The 23,567-nt window shown below is 55.6% G+C and overlaps 1 protein-coding gene across 1 annotated transcript in view; it reads left to right on the top strand.

Annotated features, from left to right (window-relative positions):
- The window catches only part of LOC140741525 (uncharacterized), a 29,619-nt gene extending 9,560 nt beyond the window's left edge, over positions 1 to 20,059 (top strand). The window contains exons 7-10 of the mRNA XM_073071819.1: positions 3,485 to 3,653; positions 8,884 to 8,952; positions 15,360 to 15,386; positions 16,615 to 20,059. Of these exons, the coding sequence (XP_072927920.1) occupies positions 3,485 to 3,653; positions 8,884 to 8,952; positions 15,360 to 15,386; positions 16,615 to 17,100 (751 nt within the window). The 3' untranslated portion in view covers positions 17,101 to 20,059. The remainder of the gene's footprint in view (positions 1 to 3,484; positions 3,654 to 8,883; positions 8,953 to 15,359; positions 15,387 to 16,614) is intronic.
- Positions 20,060 to 23,567: the final 3,508 nt, after the last annotated feature.

The raw sequence follows: 23,567 nt of genomic DNA on the forward strand, positions 1-23,567 counted from the left end.
ACAGGGCGGGGGCGGCCGGGGGGTGAGCGACCCTGCTGGGGCAGTGGCCCTTTCACGCCGGCCGAGGAGATGGCTGGTCCCGCCCCTCCCTCACGGCCCGACGTCAAAAACACAGACGCCTCGGTCCGCACTGGGCGGCCCACCCCCTGTCACCCAGAAACAGGACAGCCCTCCCCACCGCCTGGGGACCATTGACGTAGGAGCAGAACGGGGCCATTCGGCCCATCGAGTCTGCACCCCCCCCCGCCTTGCTATCCTTCACAACCCCATTCTCCTGTTTTCTCCCCGTAACTTTGACACCCTGAATAATCAAGAACCTATCACCCTCCGCTTGGCCTCCACAGCCGTCTGTGGCAATGAATTCCACAGATTCACCACCCTCTGGCTAAAGAAATTCCTCCTCATCTCTGTTCTAAAGGGACGTCCCTCTATTCTGAGGCTGTGTCCTCTGGTCCTAGACTCCCCCACTATAGGAAACATCCTCTCCACATCCACTCTATCTGTGTCCTCTGGTCCTAGACTCCCCCCACTATAGGAAACATCCTCTCCACATCCACTCTATCTGTGTCCTCTGGTCCTAGACTCCCCCACTATCAACACCTCCACCCACTGACCCACCCCTCCACACCCCCAATCACCCACTGACCCACCCCTCCACACCCCCAATCACCCACTGACCCACCCCTCCACACCCCCAATCACCCACTGACCCACCCCTCCACATCTCCAACCACTCTCTGACCCACCCCCTCCACACCCCAATCACCCACTGACCCACTCCTCCACACCCCCAACCACTCACTGACCCACCCCTCCACACCCCAACCACACACTGACCCACCTCTCCACACCCCCAACCACCCACTGACCCACCCCTCCACACCCCCAATCACCCACTGACCCACCCCTCCACACCCCCAATCACCCACTGACCCACCCCTCCACATCTCCAACCACTCTCTGACCCACCCCTCATCACCCACTGACCCACTCCTCCACACCCCCAACCACTCACTGACCCACCCCTCCACACCCCAACCACCCACTGACCCACCTCTCCACACCCCCAACCACCCACTGACCCACCCCTCCACACCCCCAATCACCCACTGACCCACCCCTCCACACCCCCAACCACCCACTGACCCACCTCTCCACACCCCCAACCACCCACTGACCCACCCCTCCACCCCCCCAATCACCCACTGACCCCCCCCACACCCCCAGTCACCCACTGACCCACCCCTCCACACCCCCAATCACCCACTGACCCACCCCTCCACGCCCCCAACCACCCACTGACCCACCTCTCCACACCCCCAACCACCCACTGACCCACCCCTCCACACCCCCAATCACCCACTGACCCACCCCTCCACACCCCCAACCACCCACTGACCCACCCCTCCACACCCCCAATCACCCACTGACCCACCCCTCCACACCCCCAATCCCCAACTGACCCCCCCCCCACACCCCCAATCACTCACTAATCCACCCCTCCACACCCCAATCACCCACTGACCCACCCCTCGACACCCCCAACCACCTACTGACCCACCCCTCCACACACCCAATCACCCACTGACCCACCCCTCCACACCCCCAACCACCCACTGACCCACCCCTCCACACCCCCAACCACCCACTGACCCACCCCTCCACACACCCAATCACCCACCGACCCACCCCTCCACACACCCACTGACCCACCCCTCCACCCCCCCAATCACCCACTGACCCACTCCTCCACACCCTCAATCACCCACTGACCTACCCCTCCACACACCCAATCACCCACTGACCCACCCCTCCACCCCCCCCAATCACCCACTGACCCACTCCTCCACACCCCCAATCACCCACTGACCTACCCCTCCACACACCCCAATCACCCACTGACCCACCCCTCCACACACCCAATCACCCACTGACCCACCCCTCCACACCCCCCAACCACCCACTGACCCACCCCTCCACCCCCCAACCACCCACTGACCCACCCCTCTACACCCCCAACCATCCACTGACCCACCCCTCCACACCCCCAACCACCCACTGACCCACCCCTCCACCCCCCCCAACCACCCACTGACCCACCCCTCCACACCCCCAACCACCCACTGACCCACCCCTCCACACACCCAATCACCCACTGACCCACCCCTCCACACCCCCAACCACCCACTGACCCACCCCTCCACACCCCCAACCACCCACTGACCCACCCCTCCACACCACCCCAATGACCCACTGACCCACCCCTCCACACCCCCAATCAACCACTGACCCACCCCTCCACACCCCCAATCACCCACTGACCCACCCCTCCACACACCCCAATCACCCACTGACCCTCCCCCTCCACACCCCCAATCACCCACTGACCCACCCCTCCACACCCCCAACCACCCACTGACCCACCTCTCCACACCCCCAACCACCTACTGACCCACCCCTCCACAACCCCAATCACTCTCTGACCCACCCCTCCACACCCCCAATCACCCACTGACCCACCTCTCCACACCCCCAACCACCCACTGACCCACCCCTCCACCCCCCCAATCACCCACTGACCCACCCCCTTCACACCCCCAATCACCCACTGACCTACCCCTCCACACCCCAATCATCCACTGACCCACCCCTCCACCCCCCCCATCACCCACTGACCCCCCCCCCACACCCCCAGTCACCCACTGACCCACCCCTCCACACCCCCAATCACCCACTGACCCACCCCTCCACACCCCCCAACCACCCACTGACCCACCCCTCCACACCCCCCCAATCACCCACTGACCCACCCCTCCACACCCCCAACCACCCACTGACCCACCCCTCCACACCCCCCAATCACCCACTGACCCACCCCTCCACACCCCCAACCACCCACTGACCCACCCCTCCACACCCCCAACCACCCACTGACCCACCCCTCCACACACCCCAATCACCCACTGACCCACCCCTCCACACTCCCAATCACCCACTGACCCACCCCTCCACACCCCCCAACCAACCCACTGACCCACCCCTCCACTCCCCCAACCACCCACTGACCCACCCCTCCACACCACCCCCGATGACCCACTGACCCACCCCTCCACACCCCCAACCACCCACTGACCCGCCCCTCCACACACCCAACCACCCACTGACCCACCCCTCCCACACCCCCAATCACCAACTGACCCACCCCTCCACACCCCCAACCACCACTACTTTATCATTTCCTGTCAGAGTCACCTTGTGTACAGACACTCCTGTGCCCAGCGTCACTTTATGGACACACAATCAATCCCTGTGTATCAGCTATCGCATGTGTTTATATTTATTGTGCGTTTTTTATTGTGTTCTTTATCTAATCGTGTGTTTTTGTTGTTGTGGGATCCGGAGTAACAATTATTTCGCTCTCCTTTACACCTCTGAGCATATGGAGTGACGTCAAACTATCTTAAGTCTCGAATCCTTCTTCCAGATCCCTGTGTTTTGTACCTGAAGTCCGTCACCATGGAGTCTCTGTCGGGCCCCCAGGCTGTCCTGAAAGCGGCCTCCTACGTGCTGGAGCGGGGGCCCCTGCCCGAGGCCACCACCGTCCAGTTCAAAGTGTCGGAACAGGGCATCACCCTCACGGACAGCAAGCGGAAGTAAGCAGCTGGGCTCGGCTTGTTTTAAGATCGCAAGTTGAGGTAGAGGTTGAAGTGGGCCATTCAGCCCGTTCGGCCATTCTATCAGAAGGCTGTTAGGAAGTCACAAATCTCATGTAAATAAGTATTTCTCAGTACAGACTACTGTGCAAAAACTTAGGGTACATCTATAGCTGGGGTGCCTAAGACTTTAGCACAGTATTGCGGTAATTCTGTGTGTCGCTCTGTACTGCTGCTGTGTGAGTGATGGTAAACCTGATTCTAATCTGGGTCTCCACTGTGGACTGAGAGTGGGGAAGAGGGGGCAGGGAGAGAGAGGGGGGGGGGGGGAATCACGGTCGGGAAAAGGGGGAAGGAGGCGGGAAGCACCGGAGAGACATTCTGTGATGATCGGTGAACCGATTGTTTGGGGTCAAATTCCCGTTGCCCGGCGTCTCGGGGCTGGGCGTGACTGCATCAGCACCGCCCCCGGCTCTGCCACCTGTCCCACACGCCCCTCCCGCGGCGCCCCACCCTTCGCCCCTCCCAGCGTCCTCTGCTCCCCGCCGGATCGACAGGCTCCACGTTGATAAAACACAGTACTGTGGAAAGGTCTGTGACACCCTCGCTATACGCAAGCGCCAAAGGACTTCAGCACAGTAATCTCCTGCTGCCGGATAACAAAACAAATTTCACGACTCGTAGGGCTGCGAAATAGTCTTGGGCGCATATCTGTCACTGTAGGGCCTGTGTTGTGACTGTTCAGGTCAGACAGGGGTCAGCTTCTACCAGGAAGTGGGGGGGTTAAAGGACCAGTGAAGGAATTTCAGCGCATTGTTTTTCTTTAAAATATAAAACAGCTCTGAACCAGATTAGATAAGAAATCAGTGAAGAGGCTGAGTCACACACACCTTGTGCAGACGGAACAGCTGCTGGAATATGGTTCAAAGTTCGAAGTAAACTTACCATCAAATTGAGTATCTGACCCCCATAAACAACATCGTTGTTGAGGATCAGAGGGATCTGGGGGTCTGTGAGGATCAGAGGGATCTGGGGGTCTGAGTGAGGATCAGAGGGATCTGGGGGTCTGAGTGAGGATCAGAGGGATCCGGGGGTCTGAGTGAGGATCAGAGGGATCTGGGGGTCTGAGTGAGGATCAGAGGGATCTGGGGGTCAGTGAGGATCAGAGGGATCTGGGGGTCAGTGAGGATCAGAGGGATCTGGGGGTCTGAGTGAGGATCAGAGGGATCTGGGGGTCTGAGTGAGGATCAGAGGGATCTGGGGGTCTGAGTGAGGATCAGAGGGATCCGGGGGTCTGAGTGAGGATCAGAGGGATCTGGGGGTCTGAGTGAGGATCAGAGGGATCTGGGGGTCAGTGAGGATCAGAGGGATCTGGGGGTCAGTGAGGATCAGAGGGATCTGGGGGTCAGTGAGGATCAGAGGGATCTGGGGGTCTGAGTGAGGATCAGAGGGATCTGGGGGTCTGAGTGAGGATCAGAGGGATCCGGGGGTCTGAGTGAGGATCAGAGGGATCTGGGGGGTCTGAGTGAGGATCAGAGGGATCTGGGGGTCAGTGAGGATCAGAGGGATCTGGGGGTCAGTGAGGATCAGAGGGATCCGGGGGTCTGAGTGAGGATCAGAGTGATCCGGGGGTCTGAGTGAGGATCAGAGGGATCTGGGGGTCAGTGAGGATCAGACGGATCTGGGGGTCTGAGTGAGGATCAGAGGGATCTGGGTGTCCGAGTGAGGATCAGAGGGATCTGGGGGGTCCGAGTGAGGATCAGAGGGATCCGGGGGTCTGAGTGAGGATCAGAGGGATCTGGGGGTCTGAGTGAGGATCAGAGGGATCTGGGGGTCAGTGAGGATCAGAGGGATCCGGGGGTCCGAGTGAGGATCAGAGGGATCCGGGGGTCAGTGAGGATCAGAGGGATCCGGGGGGTCAGTGAGGATCAGAGGGATCCGGGGGTCCGAGTGAGGATCAGAGGGATCTGGGGGGTCAGTGAGGATCAGAGGGATCTGGGGGTCTGAGTGAGGATCAGAGGGATCTGGGGGTCTGAGTGGAGGATCAGAGGGATCTGGGGGTCTGAGTGAGGATCAGAGGGATCCGGGGGTCAGTGAGGATCAGAGGGATCTGGGGGTCTGAGTGAGGATCAGAGGGATCTGGGGGTCAGTGAGGATCAGAGGGATCTGGGGGTCAGTGAGGATCAGAGGGATCTGGGGGTCTGAGTGAGGATCAGAGGGATCTGGGGGTCTGAGTGAGGATCAGAGGGATCGGGGGGTCTGAGTGAGGATCAGAGGGATCCGGGGGTCTGAGTGAGGATCAGAGGGATCTGGGGGTCTGAGTGAGGATCAGAGGGATCTGGGGGTCAGTGAGGATCAGAGGGATCTGGGGGTCAGTGAGGATCAGAGGGATCTGGGGGTCTGAGTGAGGATCAGAGGGATCTGGGGGTCTGAGTGAGGATCAGAGGGATCTGGGGGTCTGAGTGAGGATCAGAGGGATCCGGGGGTCTGAGTGAGGATCAGAGGGATCTGGGGGTCTGAGTGAGGATCAGAGGGATCTGGGGGTCAGTGAGGGATCAGAGGGATCTGGGGGTCAGTGAGGATCAGAGGGATCCGGGGGTCTGAGTGAGGATCAGAGTGATCCGGGGGTCTGAGTGAGGATCAGAGGGATCTGGGGGTCAGTGAGGATCAGAGGGATCTGGGGGGTCTGAGTGAGGATCAGAGGGATCTGGGTGTCCGAGTGAGGATCAGAGGGATCTGGGGGTCCGAGTGAGGATCAGAGGGATCTGGGGTCTGAGTGAGGATCACAGGGATCTGGGGGGTCTGAGTGAGGATCAGAGGGATCTGGGGGTCAGTGAGGATCAGAGGGATCCGGGGGTCCGAGTGAGGATCAGAGGGATCCGGGGGTCAGTGAGGATCAGAGGGATCCGGGGGTCAGTGAGGATCAGAGGGATCCGGGGGGTCCGAGTGAGGATCAGAGGGATCTGGGGGTCAGTGAGGATCAGAGGGAGCTGGGGGGTCTGAGTGAGGATCAGAGGGATCTGGGGGTCTGAGTGAGGATCAGAGGGATCCGGGGGTCAGTGAGGATCAGAGGGATCTGGGGGTCCGAGTGAGGATCAGAGGGATCCGGGGGTCCGAGTGAGGATCAGAGGGATCCGGGTGTCCGAGTGAGGATCAGAGGGATCCGGGGGTCCGAGTGATGATCAGAGGGATCCGGGGGTCCGAGTGAGGATCAGAGGGATCCGGGGGTCCGAGTGAGGATCAGAGGGATCTGGGGGTCAGTGAGGATCAGAGGGATCTGGGGGTCTGAGTGAGGATCAGAGGGATCCGGGGGTCTGAGTGAGGATCAGAGGGATCCGGGGGTCTGAGTGAGGATCAGAGGGATCTGGGGTCTGAGTGAGGATCAGAGGGATCTGGGGGGCTGAGTGAGGATCAGAGGGATCCGGGGGTCTGAGTGAGGATCAGAGGGATCTGGGGGTCTGAGTGAGGATCAGAGGGATCTGGGGGTCAGTGAGGATCAGAGGGATCCGGGGGTCAGTGAGGATCAGAGGGATCCGGGGTCAGGAGGATCAGAGGGATCGGGGGGTCAGTGAGGATCAGAGGGATCTGGGGGTCAGTGAGGATCAGAGGGATCTGGGGGTCTGATGAGGATCAGAGGGATCTGGGGGTCGAGTGAGGATCAGAGGGATCTGGGGGTCCGAGTGAGGATCAGAGGGATCCGGGGGTCTGAGTGAGGATCAGAGGGATCGGGGGTCTGAGTGAGGATCAGAGGGATCTGGGGGTCTGTGAGGATCAGAGGGATCCGGGGGTCCGAGTGAGGATCAGAGGGATCCGGGGGTCAGTGAGGATCAGAGGGATCTGGGGGTCTGAGTGAGGATCAGAGGGATCTGGGGGTCTGAGTGAGGATCAGAGGGATCTGGGGGTCTGGAGTGAGGATCAGAGGGATCCGGGGGTCAGTGAGGATCAGAGGGATCCGGGGGTCCGAGTGAGGATCAGAGGGATCCGGGGGTCCGAGTGAGGATCAGAGGGATCCGGGGGTCCGAGTGAGGATCAGAGGGATCTGGGGGTCCGAGTGAGGGATCAGAGGGATCTGGGGGGTCTGAGTGAGGATCAGAGGGATCTGGGGGTCTGAGTGAGGATCAGAGAGATCTGGGGGTCAGTGAGGATCAGAGAGATCTGGGGGTCAGTGAGGATCAGAGGGATCTGGGGGTCTGAGTGAGGAATCAGAGGGATCTGGGGGTCTGAGTGAGGATCAGAGGGATCTGGGGGTCAGTGAGGATCAGAGGGATCCGGGGGTCCGAGTGAGGATCAGAGGGATCCGGGGGTCTGAGTGAGGATCAGAGGATCCGGGGGTCAGTGAGGATCAGAGGGATCCGGGGTCCGAGTGAGGATCAGAGGGATCTGGGGGTCCGAGTGAGGATCAGAGGGATCTGGGGGGTCCGAGTGAGGATCAGAGGGATCCGGGGGTCCGAGTGAGGATCAGAGGGATCCGGGGGTCCGAGTGAGGATCAGAGGATCCGGGACAGTGAGGATCAGAGGGATCTGGGGGTCAGTGAGGATCAGAGGGATATGGGGGTCGAGTGAGGATCAGAGGGATCTGGGGGTCCGAGTGAGGATCAGAGGAGCTGGGGGTCTGAGTGAGGATCAGAGGGATCTGGGGGTCAGTGAGGATCAGAGGGATCTGGGGGTTTGAGTGAGGATCGGAGGGATCTGGGGGGTCTGAGTGAGGATCAGAGGGATCTGGGGGGTCAGTGAGGATCAGAAGGTTATACGCCTTGTCGTATGGCGTCGACGATCACGGGTCTTCCCTTGACTGTGATTGTTCTTGGCCATTTTTCTGTAGGAGCGGTTTGCCATCGCCTTCTTCTGGGGCAGTGTCTACAAGACGGGTGACCCCCCACCCCCCCACCCCCCAGTCATTATCAACACTCGGCAGAGATGGTCTGTCCTCCGTTGCTGGTCGCAGAACTTGCAACGGCCGCTCTTCACGTGTCCCTGATCGGGGGGGAGGGGGTGGGGGGGACGCGTACGCAGGTGACCCAAGGGTGACCTGCAGGCCGGTGGAGGGAAAGGGGCGCCCCTCACCTCCTTCGGTGGAGACCTATCCCTGCCCCTCCACCCGCTTTGGTTGACCTCGGAGCAAGGTTAAAGGGGGCCAGCAGGATGCAAGGGCCGAAGGGCCTGCGCCGCGCCCCAGCGGCCTGCGTTCCCACGCGTGGAGACTGAGCCTTCCCCTCCTCTTCCTCCGCAGGCTGTTCTTCAGACGCCACTATCAAGCCAGCTCCATCAAACACTGCGGCCTGGACCCTCTGCAGCGGCGGTAACGGGCGGTCTATGAGATACTGCAGCGACGCGCGGCGGGGTGGGGGCCGGACGGAGGGTCCCCTCAGGAGCCACCCCCGCCTTCCAAACTGGCAGCAGGGGCTCCCGGCCCCTTTCTCCAGCCTCTAATGGACCCCAAGGCCATTAAGCAAGGTGGTCCGCGGAGCCCTGATTGGGAAATGGGTTTAATACTGTCACGGGTGCTGGGGTACATTGGAAGAAACCTGCCTCCCATCCCATCAGTATAACTCTGCCATGGGCGATCCCACCCGCAGCTCGGCTGCGAAAGGAGGCGATGGGGAGGGTTTGGGTCTGGCCACTTCTAACGGCCCCGGGACAGAGATCCTTGGCGAGCATCCACTCTATCTGTGTCCTCTGGTCCTAGGCTCCCCCACTATAGGAAACATCCTCTCCACATCACTCTATCTGTGCTCTCTGGTCCTAGACTCCCCCACTATAGGAAACATCCTCTCCAACATCCACTCTATCTGTGCCTCTGTCCTAGACTCCCCACTATAGGACACCCTCCTCCCACTCCACCCCTACTCTGGTCCTCCGTCCTAGACTCCCCCACTATAGGAAACCTCCTCTCCACATCCACTCTATCTGTGTCCTCTGGTCCTAGACTCCCCCACTATGGGAAAACCTCCTCTCCACATCCACTCTATCTGTGTCCTCTGGTCCTAGACTCCCCCACTATGGGAAACCTCCTCTCCACATCCACTCTATCTGGGTCCTCTGGTCCTAGACTCCCCCACTATGGGAAACATCCTCCTCCACATCCACTCTATCTGTGCCCTCTGGTCCTGACTCCCCCACTATGGGAAATCATCCTCTCCACATCCACTCTATCTGTGTCCTCGGTCCTGGACTCCCCACTATGGGAACACATCCTCTCCACATCCACTCTATCTGTGCCCTCTGGTCCTGGACTCCCTCCACTATGGGAAACATCCTCTCCACATCCCACTCTATCTGTGCCCTCTGGTCCTGGACTCCCCCACTATGGGAAACATCCTCTCCACATCCACTCTATCTGTGCCCTCTGGTCCTGGACTCCCCCACACTATGGGAAACATCCTCTCCACATCCACTCTATCTGTGTCCTCTGGTCCTGGACTCCCCCTCATGGGAAACATCCTCTCCACATCCACTCTATCTGTGCTCCTCTGGTCCTGGACTCCCCCACTATGGGAAACATCCTCTCCACATCCACTCTATCTGTGTCCTCTGGTCCTGGACTCCCCCCACTATGGGAAACATCCTCTCCACATCCACTCTATCTGTGTCCTCTGGTCCTGGACTCCCCACTTAGGAAACATCCTCTCCACCTCCACTCTAATCTGTGTCCTCTGGTCCTAGACTCCCCCACATAGGAAACATCCTCTCCACATCCACTCTATCTGTGTCCTCTGGTCCTGGACTCCCCACTATAGGAATCATCCTCTCCACATCCACTCTATCTGTGTCCTCTGGTCCTAGACTCCCCCCACTATAGGAAACATCCTCTCCACATCCACTCTATCTGTGGTCCTCTGGTCCGAGACTCCCCCACTATAGGAAACATCCTCTCCACATCCACTCTATCTGTGTCCTCTGGTCCTAGACTCCCCCACTATAGGAAACATCCTCTCCACATCCACTCTATCTGTGTCCTCTGGTCCTAGACTCCCCCCACTATAGGAAACATCCTCTCCCATCCACTCATCTGTGCTCTCTGGTCCTAGACTCCCCCACTAGGAAACATCCCTCTCCCACTGCCACTCTATCTGTGCTCTCTGGTCCTAGACTCCCCCACTATAGGAACAGCCCTCTCCCACATCCACTCTATCTGTGTCCTCTGGTCCTAGCACTCCCCCACTAGGAAACATCCTCTCCACATCCACTCTATCTGTGTCCTCTGGTCCTAGACTCCCCCCACTATAGGAAACATCCTCTCCACATCCACTCTATCTGTGTCCCTCTGGTCCCTAGACTCCCCCACTATAGGAAACATCCTCTCCACATCCACTCTACTGTGTCCTCTGGTCCTAGACCTCCCCCACGAGTAGGAAACATCCTCTCCACATCCACTCTATCTGGTCCTGGGCCTAGACTCCCCCTATAGGAAACATCCTCTCCACATCCACTCTATCTGTGTCCTCTGGTTTTAGACTCCCCCACTATAGGAAACATCCTCTCCACATCCACTCTATCTGTGTCCTCTGGTCTTAGACTCCCCCACTATAGGAACCATCCTCTCAACATCCACTCTATATGTGTCCTCTGGTCCGAGACTCCCCCACTATAGGAAACATCCTCTCCACATCCACTCTATCTGTGTCCTCTGGTCCTAGACTCCCCCACTATAGGAAATATCCTCTCCACATCCAGTCTATCTGTGTCCTCTGGTCCTGGACTCCCCCACTATAGGAAACATCCTTTCCACATCCACTCTATCTGTGTCCTCTGGTCCTAGACTCCCCCACTATAGGAAACATCCTCTCCACACCCACTCTGTCTGTGTCCTCTGGTCCTAGACTCCCCCACTATAGGAAACATCCTCTCCACATCCACTCTATCTGTGCCCTCTGGTCTTAGACTCCCCCACTATAGGAACCATCCTCTCAACATCCACTCTATATGTGTCCTCTGGTCCTAGACTCCCCCACGATAGGAAACATCCTCTCCGCATCCACTCTATCTGTGTCCTCTGGTCCTAGACTCCCCCACTATAGGAAACATCCTCTCCACACCCACTCTGTCTGTGTCCTCTGGTCCTAGACTCCCCCACTATAGGAAACATCCTCTCCACATCCACTCTATCTGTGTCCTCTGGTCCTAGACTCCCCCACTATAGGAAACATCCTCTCCACATCCACTCTGTCTGTGTCCTCTGGTTTTAGACTCCCCCACTATAGGAAACATCCTCTCCACATCCACTCTATCTGTGTCCTCTGGTCCTAGACTCCCCGACTATAGGAAACATCCTCTCCACATCCACTCTATCTGTGTCCTCTGGTCCTAGACTCTCCCACTATAGGAAACATCCTCTCCACATCCACTCTATCTGTGTCCTCTGGTCCTAGACTCCCCCACTATAGGAAACATCCTCTCCACATCCACTCTATCTGTGTCCTCTGGTCCTAGACTCCCCCACTATAGGAAACATCCTCTCCACACCCACTCTGTCTGTGTCCTCTGGTCCTAGACTCCCCCACTATAGGAAACATCCTCTCCACATCCACTCTATCTGTGTCCTCTGGTCTTAGACTCCCCCACTATAGGAACCATCCTCTCAACATCCACTCTATATGTGTCCTCTGGTCCTAGACTCCCCCACGATAGGAAACATCCTCTCCGCATCCACTCTATCTGTGTCCTCTGGTCCTAGACTCCCCCACTATAGGAAACATCCTCTCCACACCCACTCTGTCTGTGTCCTCTGGTCCTAGACTCCCCCACTATAGGAAACATCCTCTCCACATCCACTCTATCTGTGTCCTCTGGTCCTAGACTCCCCCACTATAGGAAACATCCTCTCCACATCCACTCTGTCTGTGTCCTCTGGTTTTAGACTCCCCCACTATAGGAAACATCCTCTCCACATCCACTCTATCTGTGTCCTCTGGTCCTAGACTCCCGACTATAGGAAACATCCTCTCCACATCCACTCTATCTGTGTCCTCTGGTCCTAGACTCTCCCACTATAGGAAACATCCTCTCCACATCCACTCTATCTGTGTCCTCTGGTCCTAGACTCCCCCACTATAGGAAACATCCTCTCCACATCCACTCTATCTGTGTCCTCTGGTCCTAGACTCCCCCACTATAGGAAACATCCTCTCCACATCCACTCTATCTGTGTCCTCTGGTCCTAGACTCCCCGACTATAGGAAACATCCTCTCGACATCCACTCTATCTGTGTCCTCTGGTCCTAGACTCCCCGACTATAGGAAACATCCTCTCCACATCCACTCTATCTGTGTCCTCTGGTCCTGGACTCCCCCACTATGGGAAACATCCTCTCCACATCCACTCTATCTGTGTCCTCTGGTCCTGGACTCCCCCACTATAGGAAACATCCTCTCCACATCCACTCTATCTGTGTCCCTCTGGTCCTAGACTCCCCCACTATAGGAAACATCCTCTCCACATCCACTCTATCTGTGTCCTCTGGTCCTAGACTCCCCCACTATAGGAAACATCCTCTCCACATCCACTCTATCTGTGTCCTCTGGTCCTAGACTCCCCCACTATAGGAAACATCCTCTCCACATCCACTCTATCTGTGTCCTCTGGTCCTAGACTCCCCCACTATAGGAAACATCCTCTCCACATCCACTCTATCTGTGTCCTCTGGTCCTAGACTCCCCCACTATAGGAAACATCCTCTCCACATCCACTCTATCTGTGTCCTCTGGTTTTAGACTCCCCCACTATAGGAAACATCCTCTCCACATCCACTCTATCTGTGTCCTCTGGTCTTAGACTCCCCCACTATAGGAACCATCCTCTCAACATCCACTCTATATGTGTCCTCTGGTCCGAGACTCCCCCACTATAGGAAACATCCTCTCCACATCCACTCTATCTGTGTCCTCTGGTCCTAGACTCCCCCACTATAGGAAATATCCTCTCCACATCCAGTCTATCTGTGTCCTCTGGTCCTGGACTCCCCCACTATAGGAAACATCCTTTCCACATCCACTCTATCTGTGTCCTCTGGTCCTAGACTCCCCCACTATAGGAAACATCCTCTCCACACCCACTCTGTCTGTGTCCTCTGGTCCTAGACTCCCCCACTATAGGAAACATCCTCTCCACATCCACTCTATCTGTGTCCTCTGGTCTTAGACTCCCCCACTATAGGAACCATCCTCTCAACATCCACTCTATATGTGTCCTCTGGTCCTAGACTCCCCCACGATAGGAAACATCCTCTCCGCATCCACTCTATCTGTGTCCTCTGGTCCTAGACTCCCCCACTATAGGAAACATCCTCTCCACACCCACTCTGTCTGTGTCCTCTGGTCCTAGACTCCCCCACTATAGGAAACATCCTCTCCACATCCACTCTATCTGTGTCCTCTGGTCCTAGACTCCCCCACTATAGGAAACATCCTCTCCACATCCACTCTGTCTGTGTCCTCTGGTTTTAGACTCCCCCACTATAGGAAACATCCTCTCCACATCCACTCTATCTGTGTCCTCTGGTCCTAGACTCCCCGACTATAGGAAACATCCTCTCCACATCCACTCTATCTGTGTCCTCTGGTCCTAGACTCTCCCACTATAGGAAACATCCTCTCCACATCCACTCTATCTGTGTCCTCTGGTCCTAGACTCCCCCACTATAGGAAACATCCTCTCCACATCCACTCTATCTGTGTCCTCTGGTCCTAGACTCCCCCACTATAGGAAACATCCTCTCCACATCCACTCTATCTGTGTCCTCTGGTCCTAGACTCCCCGACTATAGGAAACATCCTCTCCACATCCACTCTATCTGTGTCCTCTGGTCCTAGACTCCCCGACTATAGGAAACATCCTCTCCACATCCACTCTATCTGTGTCCTCTGGTCCTAGACTCCCCCACTATAGGAAACATCCTCTCCACACCCACTCTGTCTGTGTCCTCTGGTCCTAGACTCCCCCACTATAGGAAACATCCTCTCCACATCCACTCTATCTGTGTCCTCTGGTCCTAGACTCCCCCACTATAGGAAACATCCTCTCCACATCCACTCTATCTGTGTCCTCTGGTTTTAGACTCCCCCACTATAGGAAACATCCTCTCCACATCCACTCTATCTGTGTCCTCTGGTCCGAGACTCCCCCACTATAGGAAACATCCTCTCCACATCCAGTCTATCTGTGTCCTCTGGTCCTAGACTCCCCCACTATAGGAAACATCCTCTCCACATCCACTCTATCTGTGTCCTCTGGTCCTAGACTCCCCCACGATAGGAAACATCCTCTCCACATCCACTCTATCTGTGACCTCTGGTCCTAGACTCCCCCACGATAGGAAACATCCTCTCCACATCCACTCTATCTGTGTCCTCTCGTCCTAGACTCCCCCACGATAGGAAACATCCTCTCCACATCCACTCTATCTGTGTCCTCTGGTCCTAGACTCCCCCACGATAGGAAACATCCTCTCCACATCCACTCTATCCAGGCCTTTCAATATTTGCTATGTCCTGGACTTCCCCAGTAGTGGGACTGATTTACTAGTCAGGCCACTGCAGCCTGGTCAGGTCCAGACGGAGAGTGATTAGACCCAGCCCCAGCTCCGTGTGCGGCCGCGCTCTGCCCTGTGACGGGGGACCTGGCCGTCTCATCGAGGCTGCGGGGGGGAGAGCTGAGCGGGGGTGTGGGGTGCAGGCGATGTCAATGTGACTCCTTCCTTCTTGTTCCAGGTGGCGGAAGGACAACGAGCCGTCAAGGTGAGGACCTGTTCGTAGTGGGAGCGGATGTTCCCGTAATTCCCCCGCAGTATCCACGCCCCCCCCCCCAACTCACCTGTTCCCGTCGCCTCCCCCGAACTCCCACTTCAACTATCCCCCAATTCCAATTCCCCTGGACCCATCACTTCACCTCAACTTCATCTCTCCCAAACCCCTGTATACCCATCGTCTCGCCTCAACTCCCACATTCACACATTCTCTCTCCCTATCCCCGTCTCTCTCCCCGTCCCCTCACCCTCTCTCCCAGTTCCCCCCTCTCCCCGTCTCTCTCTCTCTCTCCCCGTCTCTCTCTCCCCGTCTCTCTCTCCCCTTCTCTCTCTCCCCGTCTCTCTCTCCCCATCTCTCTCTCCCCCGTCTCTCTCCCCCTTCTCTCTCTCCCCATCTCTCTCTCTCCCCGTCTCTCTCTCCCCATCTCTCTCTCCCCGTCTCTCTCTCCCCGTCTCTCTCTCCCTGTCTCATTCTCTCCCTGTCCCCCCCATCTCTCGCCCCAGTCTCCCACTGCTTCCCTGTCCCCCCTGCTTCTCCGTTCCCCCTCACCCCGTCCCCCCCTCAAATTCTCTCCCAGATCCCCCTCTCTCCCTGTCTCTGTCTCTCCCCGTCTCTCTCTCCCAGTTCCCCCTCTCTCGTCGTCTCTCTCTCCCCGTCTCTCCCTTCCTGTCTCTCCCTCCCCGTCTCTCTCCCAGTCTCTCTCTCTCCCCGTCTCTCTCCCCCGTCCTTGCTCTCCCCGTCCCCCCCCTCACCCTCTCTCCCAGTTCCCCCTCTCTCCCCGTCTCTCTCCCCCATCTCTCTCTCCCCACTTCCCCCTCACCCTCTCTCCCAGTTCCCCCTCTCTCCCCGTCTCTCTCTCCCCCTCTCTCTCCCCGTCCCCCCCCTCTCCCCAGTCCCCACTCTCTCCCCTCTCCCCCTCTCTCTCCCCTCTCCCCCTCTCTCTCCCCTGTCCCTTTCTACCCCCATCTGTCCCCTCCACCCCATCTCCCTTCCATCTCCTCCCTCCTCCACCTCCTCCATCTTCCCCGTCTATCTCTCTTCTGCCCGCCCTTCCACCTTTCCTTCTGCTTCCCCCATCTCGACTCCATCTCCCTACTGCCACACCCCCTCCCCCCCACCAGCAGGCCACCGCCACCTCCCTCCCCACGCGTATTTCTCCGTCGCCCACGTTGGCACCTCGGGCGGAAATGAGATCGTTTTGTTTTTTTTTAACTCTCAGGATCTTCGCGTTCGTGGCCCAAAAGCAGGGCAGCGCGTCGGAGAACGTGTGTCACGTGTTTGCGGAGTCGGAGCACGAGAACACGGCCCAGCCCATCATCAATCTGGTGAACGAGACCCTCCTGAGGCCCCGAGGAGGCGACGGGGCCGACGGGCAGCGCCAGCTCCCTCCGAGCCTCGCCGCCGCGCCCTGACCGAAACGCCCCTGCGCACGCAGCTTCCGTTGCCGCGCCGCTGGAACTTTCCTGTATATAATATCTTATCCGAGAGCCGCGCAGATTTCGGGCTGCGTTGTATTTTTTTTGAAAGAAGGAAACCCTCCTGCCTAGAGTGCAGATGTTCGTTCCGGGGGGGAGGAGGGGAAATAAAATCAGCGGGAATGTTACCTGTGGGTCTGGCCCAGGGAGGCGACGATTCAATTCCCACCCCGAATTTCACCTGTTCAGCGTCTCGGACGGACTTGGTGCCGAGGAAAAGGTGTGTCTGAGGATCAGCGGTGGGGGGTGGGACGTCTTCGTTCCCGCCCCAGGGGACGTGCGCAGTGCCCGGAGCGGTTTCCGTTCGGAACCGGGGCGACGGAACGCCGGAAGGACTCGGCGGGTCGGGCGGCTTCCAAGGAGGGGGATGAGCAGTCGGTCGTCCCTGAGCCGGGACCTTCCGTCAGGACCCCTCTCCTCCCGTGGTCATGACAAGCCCCTGAACGGTGCTGAGGGAGGAGGTGTAGCGGGCAAGGGTGCGGTACTTCTCCCAGGGCGGAGGGTTCTTCCATTTCTTCTTCTCGTCAGGCCCGCCAGCCCTACTGGAGCGTAGGCGGCTACCAACGGCAGCTCGTCAGACTCCCCTGTGCTGGGCAGACGTCTGAGGATGGGACGCCTCGTCTGCAGAACAGATGTGGCAGAGAGGAAGGAATTTTTACCGGAAACAGGGCGGGAAGAAGTCTATAGACCGAGTTAAATAGTAGGATATTGAGGAATGCAGTAGAACAGAGTGATCTGGGAATAATGGTGCATAGTTCCCTGAAGGTGGAATCTCATGTGGATGGGGTGGTGAAGAAAGCTTGTGGTACGCTGGCCTTTATAAATCAGAGCATTGAGTATAGGAGTTGGGATGTGATCTTAAAATTGTACAAGGCATCGGTGAGGCTGAATTTGGAGTGTTGTGTACAGTTCTGGTCACCGAATTATAGGAAAAATGTCAACAAAATAGAGAGAGTACAGAGGAGATTTACTAGAATGTTACCTGGGTTTCAGCAGCTAAGTTACAGAGAAAGGTTGAACAAGTTAGGTCTTTATTCTTTGGAGCGTAGAAGATTGAGGGGGGACTTGATAGAGGTATTTAAAATTATGAGGGGGATAGATAGGGTTGACGTGGATAGGCTTTTTCCATTGAGAATAGGGGAGATTCAAACGAGGACATGAGTTGAGAGTTCAGGGGCAAAAGTTTAGGGGTAACACGAGGGGGAACTTCTTTACTCAGAGAGTGGTGGCTGTGTGGAACGAGCTTCCAGTAGAAGTGGTAGAGGCAGGTTCGGTATTGTCATTTAAAGTAAAATTGGATAGGTATACGGACAGGAAAGGAATGGAGGGTTATGGGCTGAGTGCAGGTCGGTGGGACTAGGTGAGAGTAAGCATTCGGTACGGACTAGAGGGGCCGAAACGGCCTGTTTCCGTGCTGTAATCATTATACGGTTAGCTGTGAGGGTCGGTAGGTTATTAGGAGACGTTGGTCGACAGAGGTGGAGACTGAGAGATTGGGAAAGGGGGGAGAGCGTGGTGAGGGGAGTGGGGCGAGTGAACTTGAGGGCAGGGTAGAAGTTGGAGGCAAAGTTGACCAAGTCGACGAGCTCGGTGTGGCGGCAGGATGCCCCACCAGTCCGGCCGTCGGTGTAGCGAAGGAAGTTGGGGAGCGTTACCGGTGAGGGTTAGAACGCGCAGCACTGTGTTACATTGGCTGCAACTTGGAGGTCGGAGGAAGTGGGAGGAGACGAAGGGGAAATTGTTGAGGGTGAGGATCAGTTCCGCCAGATGGGAGGGGGAGGATTAGGGGGCGGTGGAGGGGAACTGGTCGGGTCTTTTCATCCAGAAAGAAGCCTTCCTGACGGGGAACGGAAGTGTCCGGGAACTGGACATCCCTGGTGATAGTGAAGCGGTCAGGACCAGGGAAGTGAAAGTGGATGAAGAGATTGAGAGCGCGTGAAGCGTGTAAAGGATGATGCGCTGGCATTGGAGAGGGGCCCAGAGGTGGGGGAGGGAGGGCATGTGGATGGTCCTGGGAATGAAAGGGTTAATGCGTGGGGGAGCATTTGATGACTCGGGGCCTGTACTCGCTGGAGTTTAGAAGAATGGGAGGGGGAATCTCATTGAGACCGATCTAATAATTAAAAGCCTAGATAGAGTGGATGTGGAGAGGATGTTTCCTATAGTGGGAGAGTCTAGGACCAGAGGACACAGATAGAGTGGATGTGGAGAGGATGTTTCCTATAGTGGGGAAGTCTAGGACCAGAGGACACAGATAGAGTGGATGTGGAGAGGATGTTTCCTATAGTGGGGGAGTCTAGGACCAGAGGACACAGATAGAGTGGATGTGGAGAGTATGTTTCCTATAGTGGGGGAGTCTAGGACCAGAGGACACAGATAGAGTGGATGTGGAGAGGATGTTTCCTATAGTGGGGGAGTCTAGGACCAGAGGGCACAGATAGAGTGGGTGTGGAGAGGATGTTTCCTATAGTGGAGGAGTCTAGGACCAGAGGGCACAGATAGAGTGGATGTGGAGAGGATGTTTACTGTAGTGGGGGAGTCTAGGACCAGAGGACACAGATAGAGTGGATGTGGAGAGGATGTTTCCTATAGTGGTGGAGTCTAGGACCAGAGGACACAGATGGAGCCTGAGAACAGGGATGAGGAGAAGTTTCTTAGCCAGAGGGGGAATGGCGGAGCAGGCTCGATGGGCTGAATGGTGTATCTCTGCTCTCTGTCTCATAGTCAAAAGTGTCAGGGATGTGGGTGGGAAGCGAACGGAGAATCATTTGTGAACTTTGGAAAGTCCCAGAGGTCCAGGTCTTTGACACATCTCACACAGAGAAGCTCGGCCTAGAAACAGGCCCTTCGGCCCATCTAGTCCATGCCGAATCCATTGAAACAGCCTGCTCCCATCAACCTGCACTGGGACCACACCCCTCCCATCCATCTACCGATCCAAACTTCTCTCAAAAGTTAAAATCCAGCTCGCGTTCACCACTATTTATTAACTGACTTTCAGTCTGGTTTAAATTTGCCCTCAACCCATTTTTTAAAAAAATACTCCCTTCATTGCAAGTTATGATAAATAATTATCTGATATTTCTATATTGTTGTGAATACTTCAGACAGAACTACTTTGTTTTAAAAAGATTAATGAATGTATCCAGATGATTAATACTGGTTCTACGTCACTTTATAGACTGTATTTCGAAGATCTAATAAAAATGTTCAACTTGAAATGAAACAAAGATATTTAACTCACAGCCTCATTCAAAACAGAATAAAGGTTCAAAGGGTCATTTCATTAAGAACGTACGTACGCAGAATATAACTCTCAGATTCGTCTTCTCTGGATAGTCATGAAGATTTAATAAAAATGTTCAACTTGAAATGAAACAAAGATATTTAACTCACAGCCTCATTCAAAACAGAATAAAGGTTCAAAGGGTCATTTCATTAAGAACGTACGTATGCAGAATATAACTCTCAGATTCGTCTTCTCCGGATAGTCATGAAGATTTAATAAAAATGTTCAACTTGAAATGAAACCAAGATATTTAACTCACAGCCTCATTCAAAACAGAATAAAGGTTCAAAGAGTCATTTCATTAAGAACGTACGTACGCAGAGTACAACTCTCAGATTCGTCTTCTCCGGATAGTCATGAAGATTTAATAAAAATGTTCAACTTGAAATGAAACAAAGATATTTAACTCACAGCCTCATTCAAAAACAGAATAAAGGTTCAAAGGGTCATTTCATTAAGAACGTCCGTACGCAGAGTACAGCTCTCAGATTCGTCTTGTCCGGATAGTCATGAACTACAGGGAAACCACAGAGGTCATTGAAAAAAAATAAACCCAACGCCCGCCCTCGCCTCACGAAAAAGAAGAAACCCCAAAACTCGCAAACCTCGACCTCCACCCCCCTCACACAAAAACTAAAATATCGCCCGCAAAGACAAGACCCCAACCAGCAAGAAGGAAAAACACGGTAAGCTGATGGAGGGCGATATAAACTACAGTCCGCACCAACAATCACATAAATCCCAGAATTTGGAAATCATCCTCCCGTCGGCATCGAGGAGAGCGACCGACCGCTCGAACTGGGTCCATCCGCGGAGAGCGCGACCTCCGACCCTTTGAATTGTCGTTTCGTCGAAGATTGTGGAGCTGCTCCATGCAGAACAGATATTTGCGACGCACGCGGTCCGGCTTCACTAAAATAAACCATCCCCACACTGACACGCAACGAGTGACTTTGACAGTCCGTAACACTCCGAGGCCATCGGCAAGCCGGGGTGTGGTATTATTCAGCTGCACAGCAGCCCCCCCCGGGAAGAAGCTGTTTCTCACTCGCACAGAGAGGTTTCTGCGTCTCAGACCAGATGGCAGGGGATTGAACAGACAGTGTCAAGTCAAGTCACTTTTATTGTCATTTCGACCATAACTGCCGGTACAGTACACAGTAAAAATGAGACAACGTTTCTCAGGACCATGGTGTTACATGACACAGTACAAAAACTAGACTGAACTACGTAAAAAACAACACAGAAAAAGCTACACTAGACTACAGACCTACCCAGGACTGCATAAAGTGCACAAAACAGTGCAGGCATTACAATAAATAATAAACAGGACGATAGAGCAGTAAGGTGTCAGTCCAGGCTCTGGGTATTGAGGAGTCTGATAGCTTGGGGGAAGAAACTGTTACACAGTCTGGTCGTGAGAGCCCGAATGCTTCGGAGCCTTTTCCCAGACGGCAGGAGGGAGAAGAGTTTGTGTGAGGGGTGCGTGGGGTCCTTCACAATGCTGTTTCCTTTGTGGATGCAGCGTGTGGTGTAAATGTCCGTGATGGCGGGAAGAGAGACCCAGATGATCTTCTTCCCGATCATGTCCGGGATGGGATGGGTCTTTAATGACGTTGCCAGCGTCGAGAGCCGGAGATTGTCTCCAGGTCCGGTCGTTGAGTCCCAGTGATGTGCTGAGCCGTCCCGATCACCCGTCGGAGGGTTTTTGTGATCGGCCTTGCTGCCCAGGGAGAGTAACACACCGTCGTTCCGTGTGTCAGTATGGTCTCCGTCGCACGTGGAGAAAAGTTGCCCAGCTATCTGTGGGGAAGATTAGCTCTCCTTAAACACCGTGGGTGGTCTAGTCTGCAGTCGGCATCTGCTCTGCCAGGAGTCCTCTATCCGGTAAATCTACCACCCTCCCCCGCCTCCTCTAACAACACCCTCCCTCCACCAATGCCCCTCTCCCCAGTTACCCCCCCCCCCCCTCCAGACAGCTCCTCACACCAAGTGGTGCTGGTGGTGGCATCCGTCGGTCTCGAGAGACCACGGTTTTGCACCTTGGAAAGTTTTTCCAGGGCGCAGGCCTGGGCAGGGTTGTATGGGAGACCGGCAGTTGCCCCAAGCTGCAAGCCTTCCCCCTCTCCACGCCACCGATGTTGTCCAAGGGAAGGGCACTAGGACCCAAGCAGCTTGGCACCGGTGTCGTCGCAGAGCAATGTGTTGTTAAGTGCCTCGCTCAAGGACACAAACACACTGCCTCAGCCGAGGCTCAAACCAGCGACCTTCAGATCACTAGTCTGACACTTACTAGTCTTACTAGTCCTTGCCCCACTAGGCCACACGCCAACACACCAAGCAATGCCCAGCAATTCAGTAACCCCTCCTACCCCAGTGACCCACTCATCCAAAATAACAATGCTTGTTATTTCTTCAAAGAATTTCACAGACTTGTTGAGCAAGATTTTCCCTTGAGGAAACCGTACTGACTTTGGCCTATTTTGTCAGGTGTTGCCAAGTAATCCCAAAACCTCATCCTGAACCATTGAATCCAACATCTTCCCAACCACTGTGAGGTCAGACTAACTGGCCTACAAATTCCCTTCTTCTGCCTCCCTCCCTTCTCGAGGAGTGGAGTGACATTTGCAGTTTTCCACTCCTCCGGATCCACGCCAGGAACTAGTCATTCTTCAAAGATCATCGCTAACACCTCCGCAATCTCTTCAGACACCCCTTTCAGAAACCCTGGGGTGTAAACCATCTGGTCCAGGTGACTTATCTAACTTCAGACCTTTCAGTTTCCCTAGAACCTTCTCCTTGGTAAGAGCAACTGCATATACTTCTGCTCTATGACAGAGTCAAACTCCCAGCATACTAACAGTGTATTCCACAGTGGAGACCGTACACGGTGACCTTGTCCATCCGCAAAATGACCTTGTTCATCCACACACAGTGACTTTGTCCATCCACACACAGTGACCTTGTCCATCCACACACAGTGACCTCAGTCATCCACACACACTGACCTTGTCCATCCACACACAGTGACCTCGGTCATCCACACACAGTGACCTTGTCCATCCACACACAGTGACCTCGGTCATCCACACACAGTGATATTGTCCAACCACACACAGTGACCTTGTCCATCCACACACAGTGACCTTGTTCATCCGCACACAGTGACCTTGTCCATCCACACACAGTGACCTTGGTCATCCACACACAGTGACCTTGTCCATCCACACACAGTGACCTCGGTCATCCACACACAGTGACATTGTCCATCCAAACACAGTGACCTTGTCCATCCACACATCGTGACCTTGTCCATCCACACACAGTGACCTTGTCCATCCACGCACAGTGACCTTGTCCATCCACACATCGTGACCTTGTCCATCCACACACAGTGACCTTGTCCAT

Source organism: Hemitrygon akajei, chromosome 18 (genome assembly GCF_048418815.1).
Source record: "Hemitrygon akajei chromosome 18, sHemAka1.3, whole genome shotgun sequence".
Lineage (NCBI taxonomy): Eukaryota > Metazoa > Chordata > Chondrichthyes > Myliobatiformes > Dasyatidae > Hemitrygon > Hemitrygon akajei.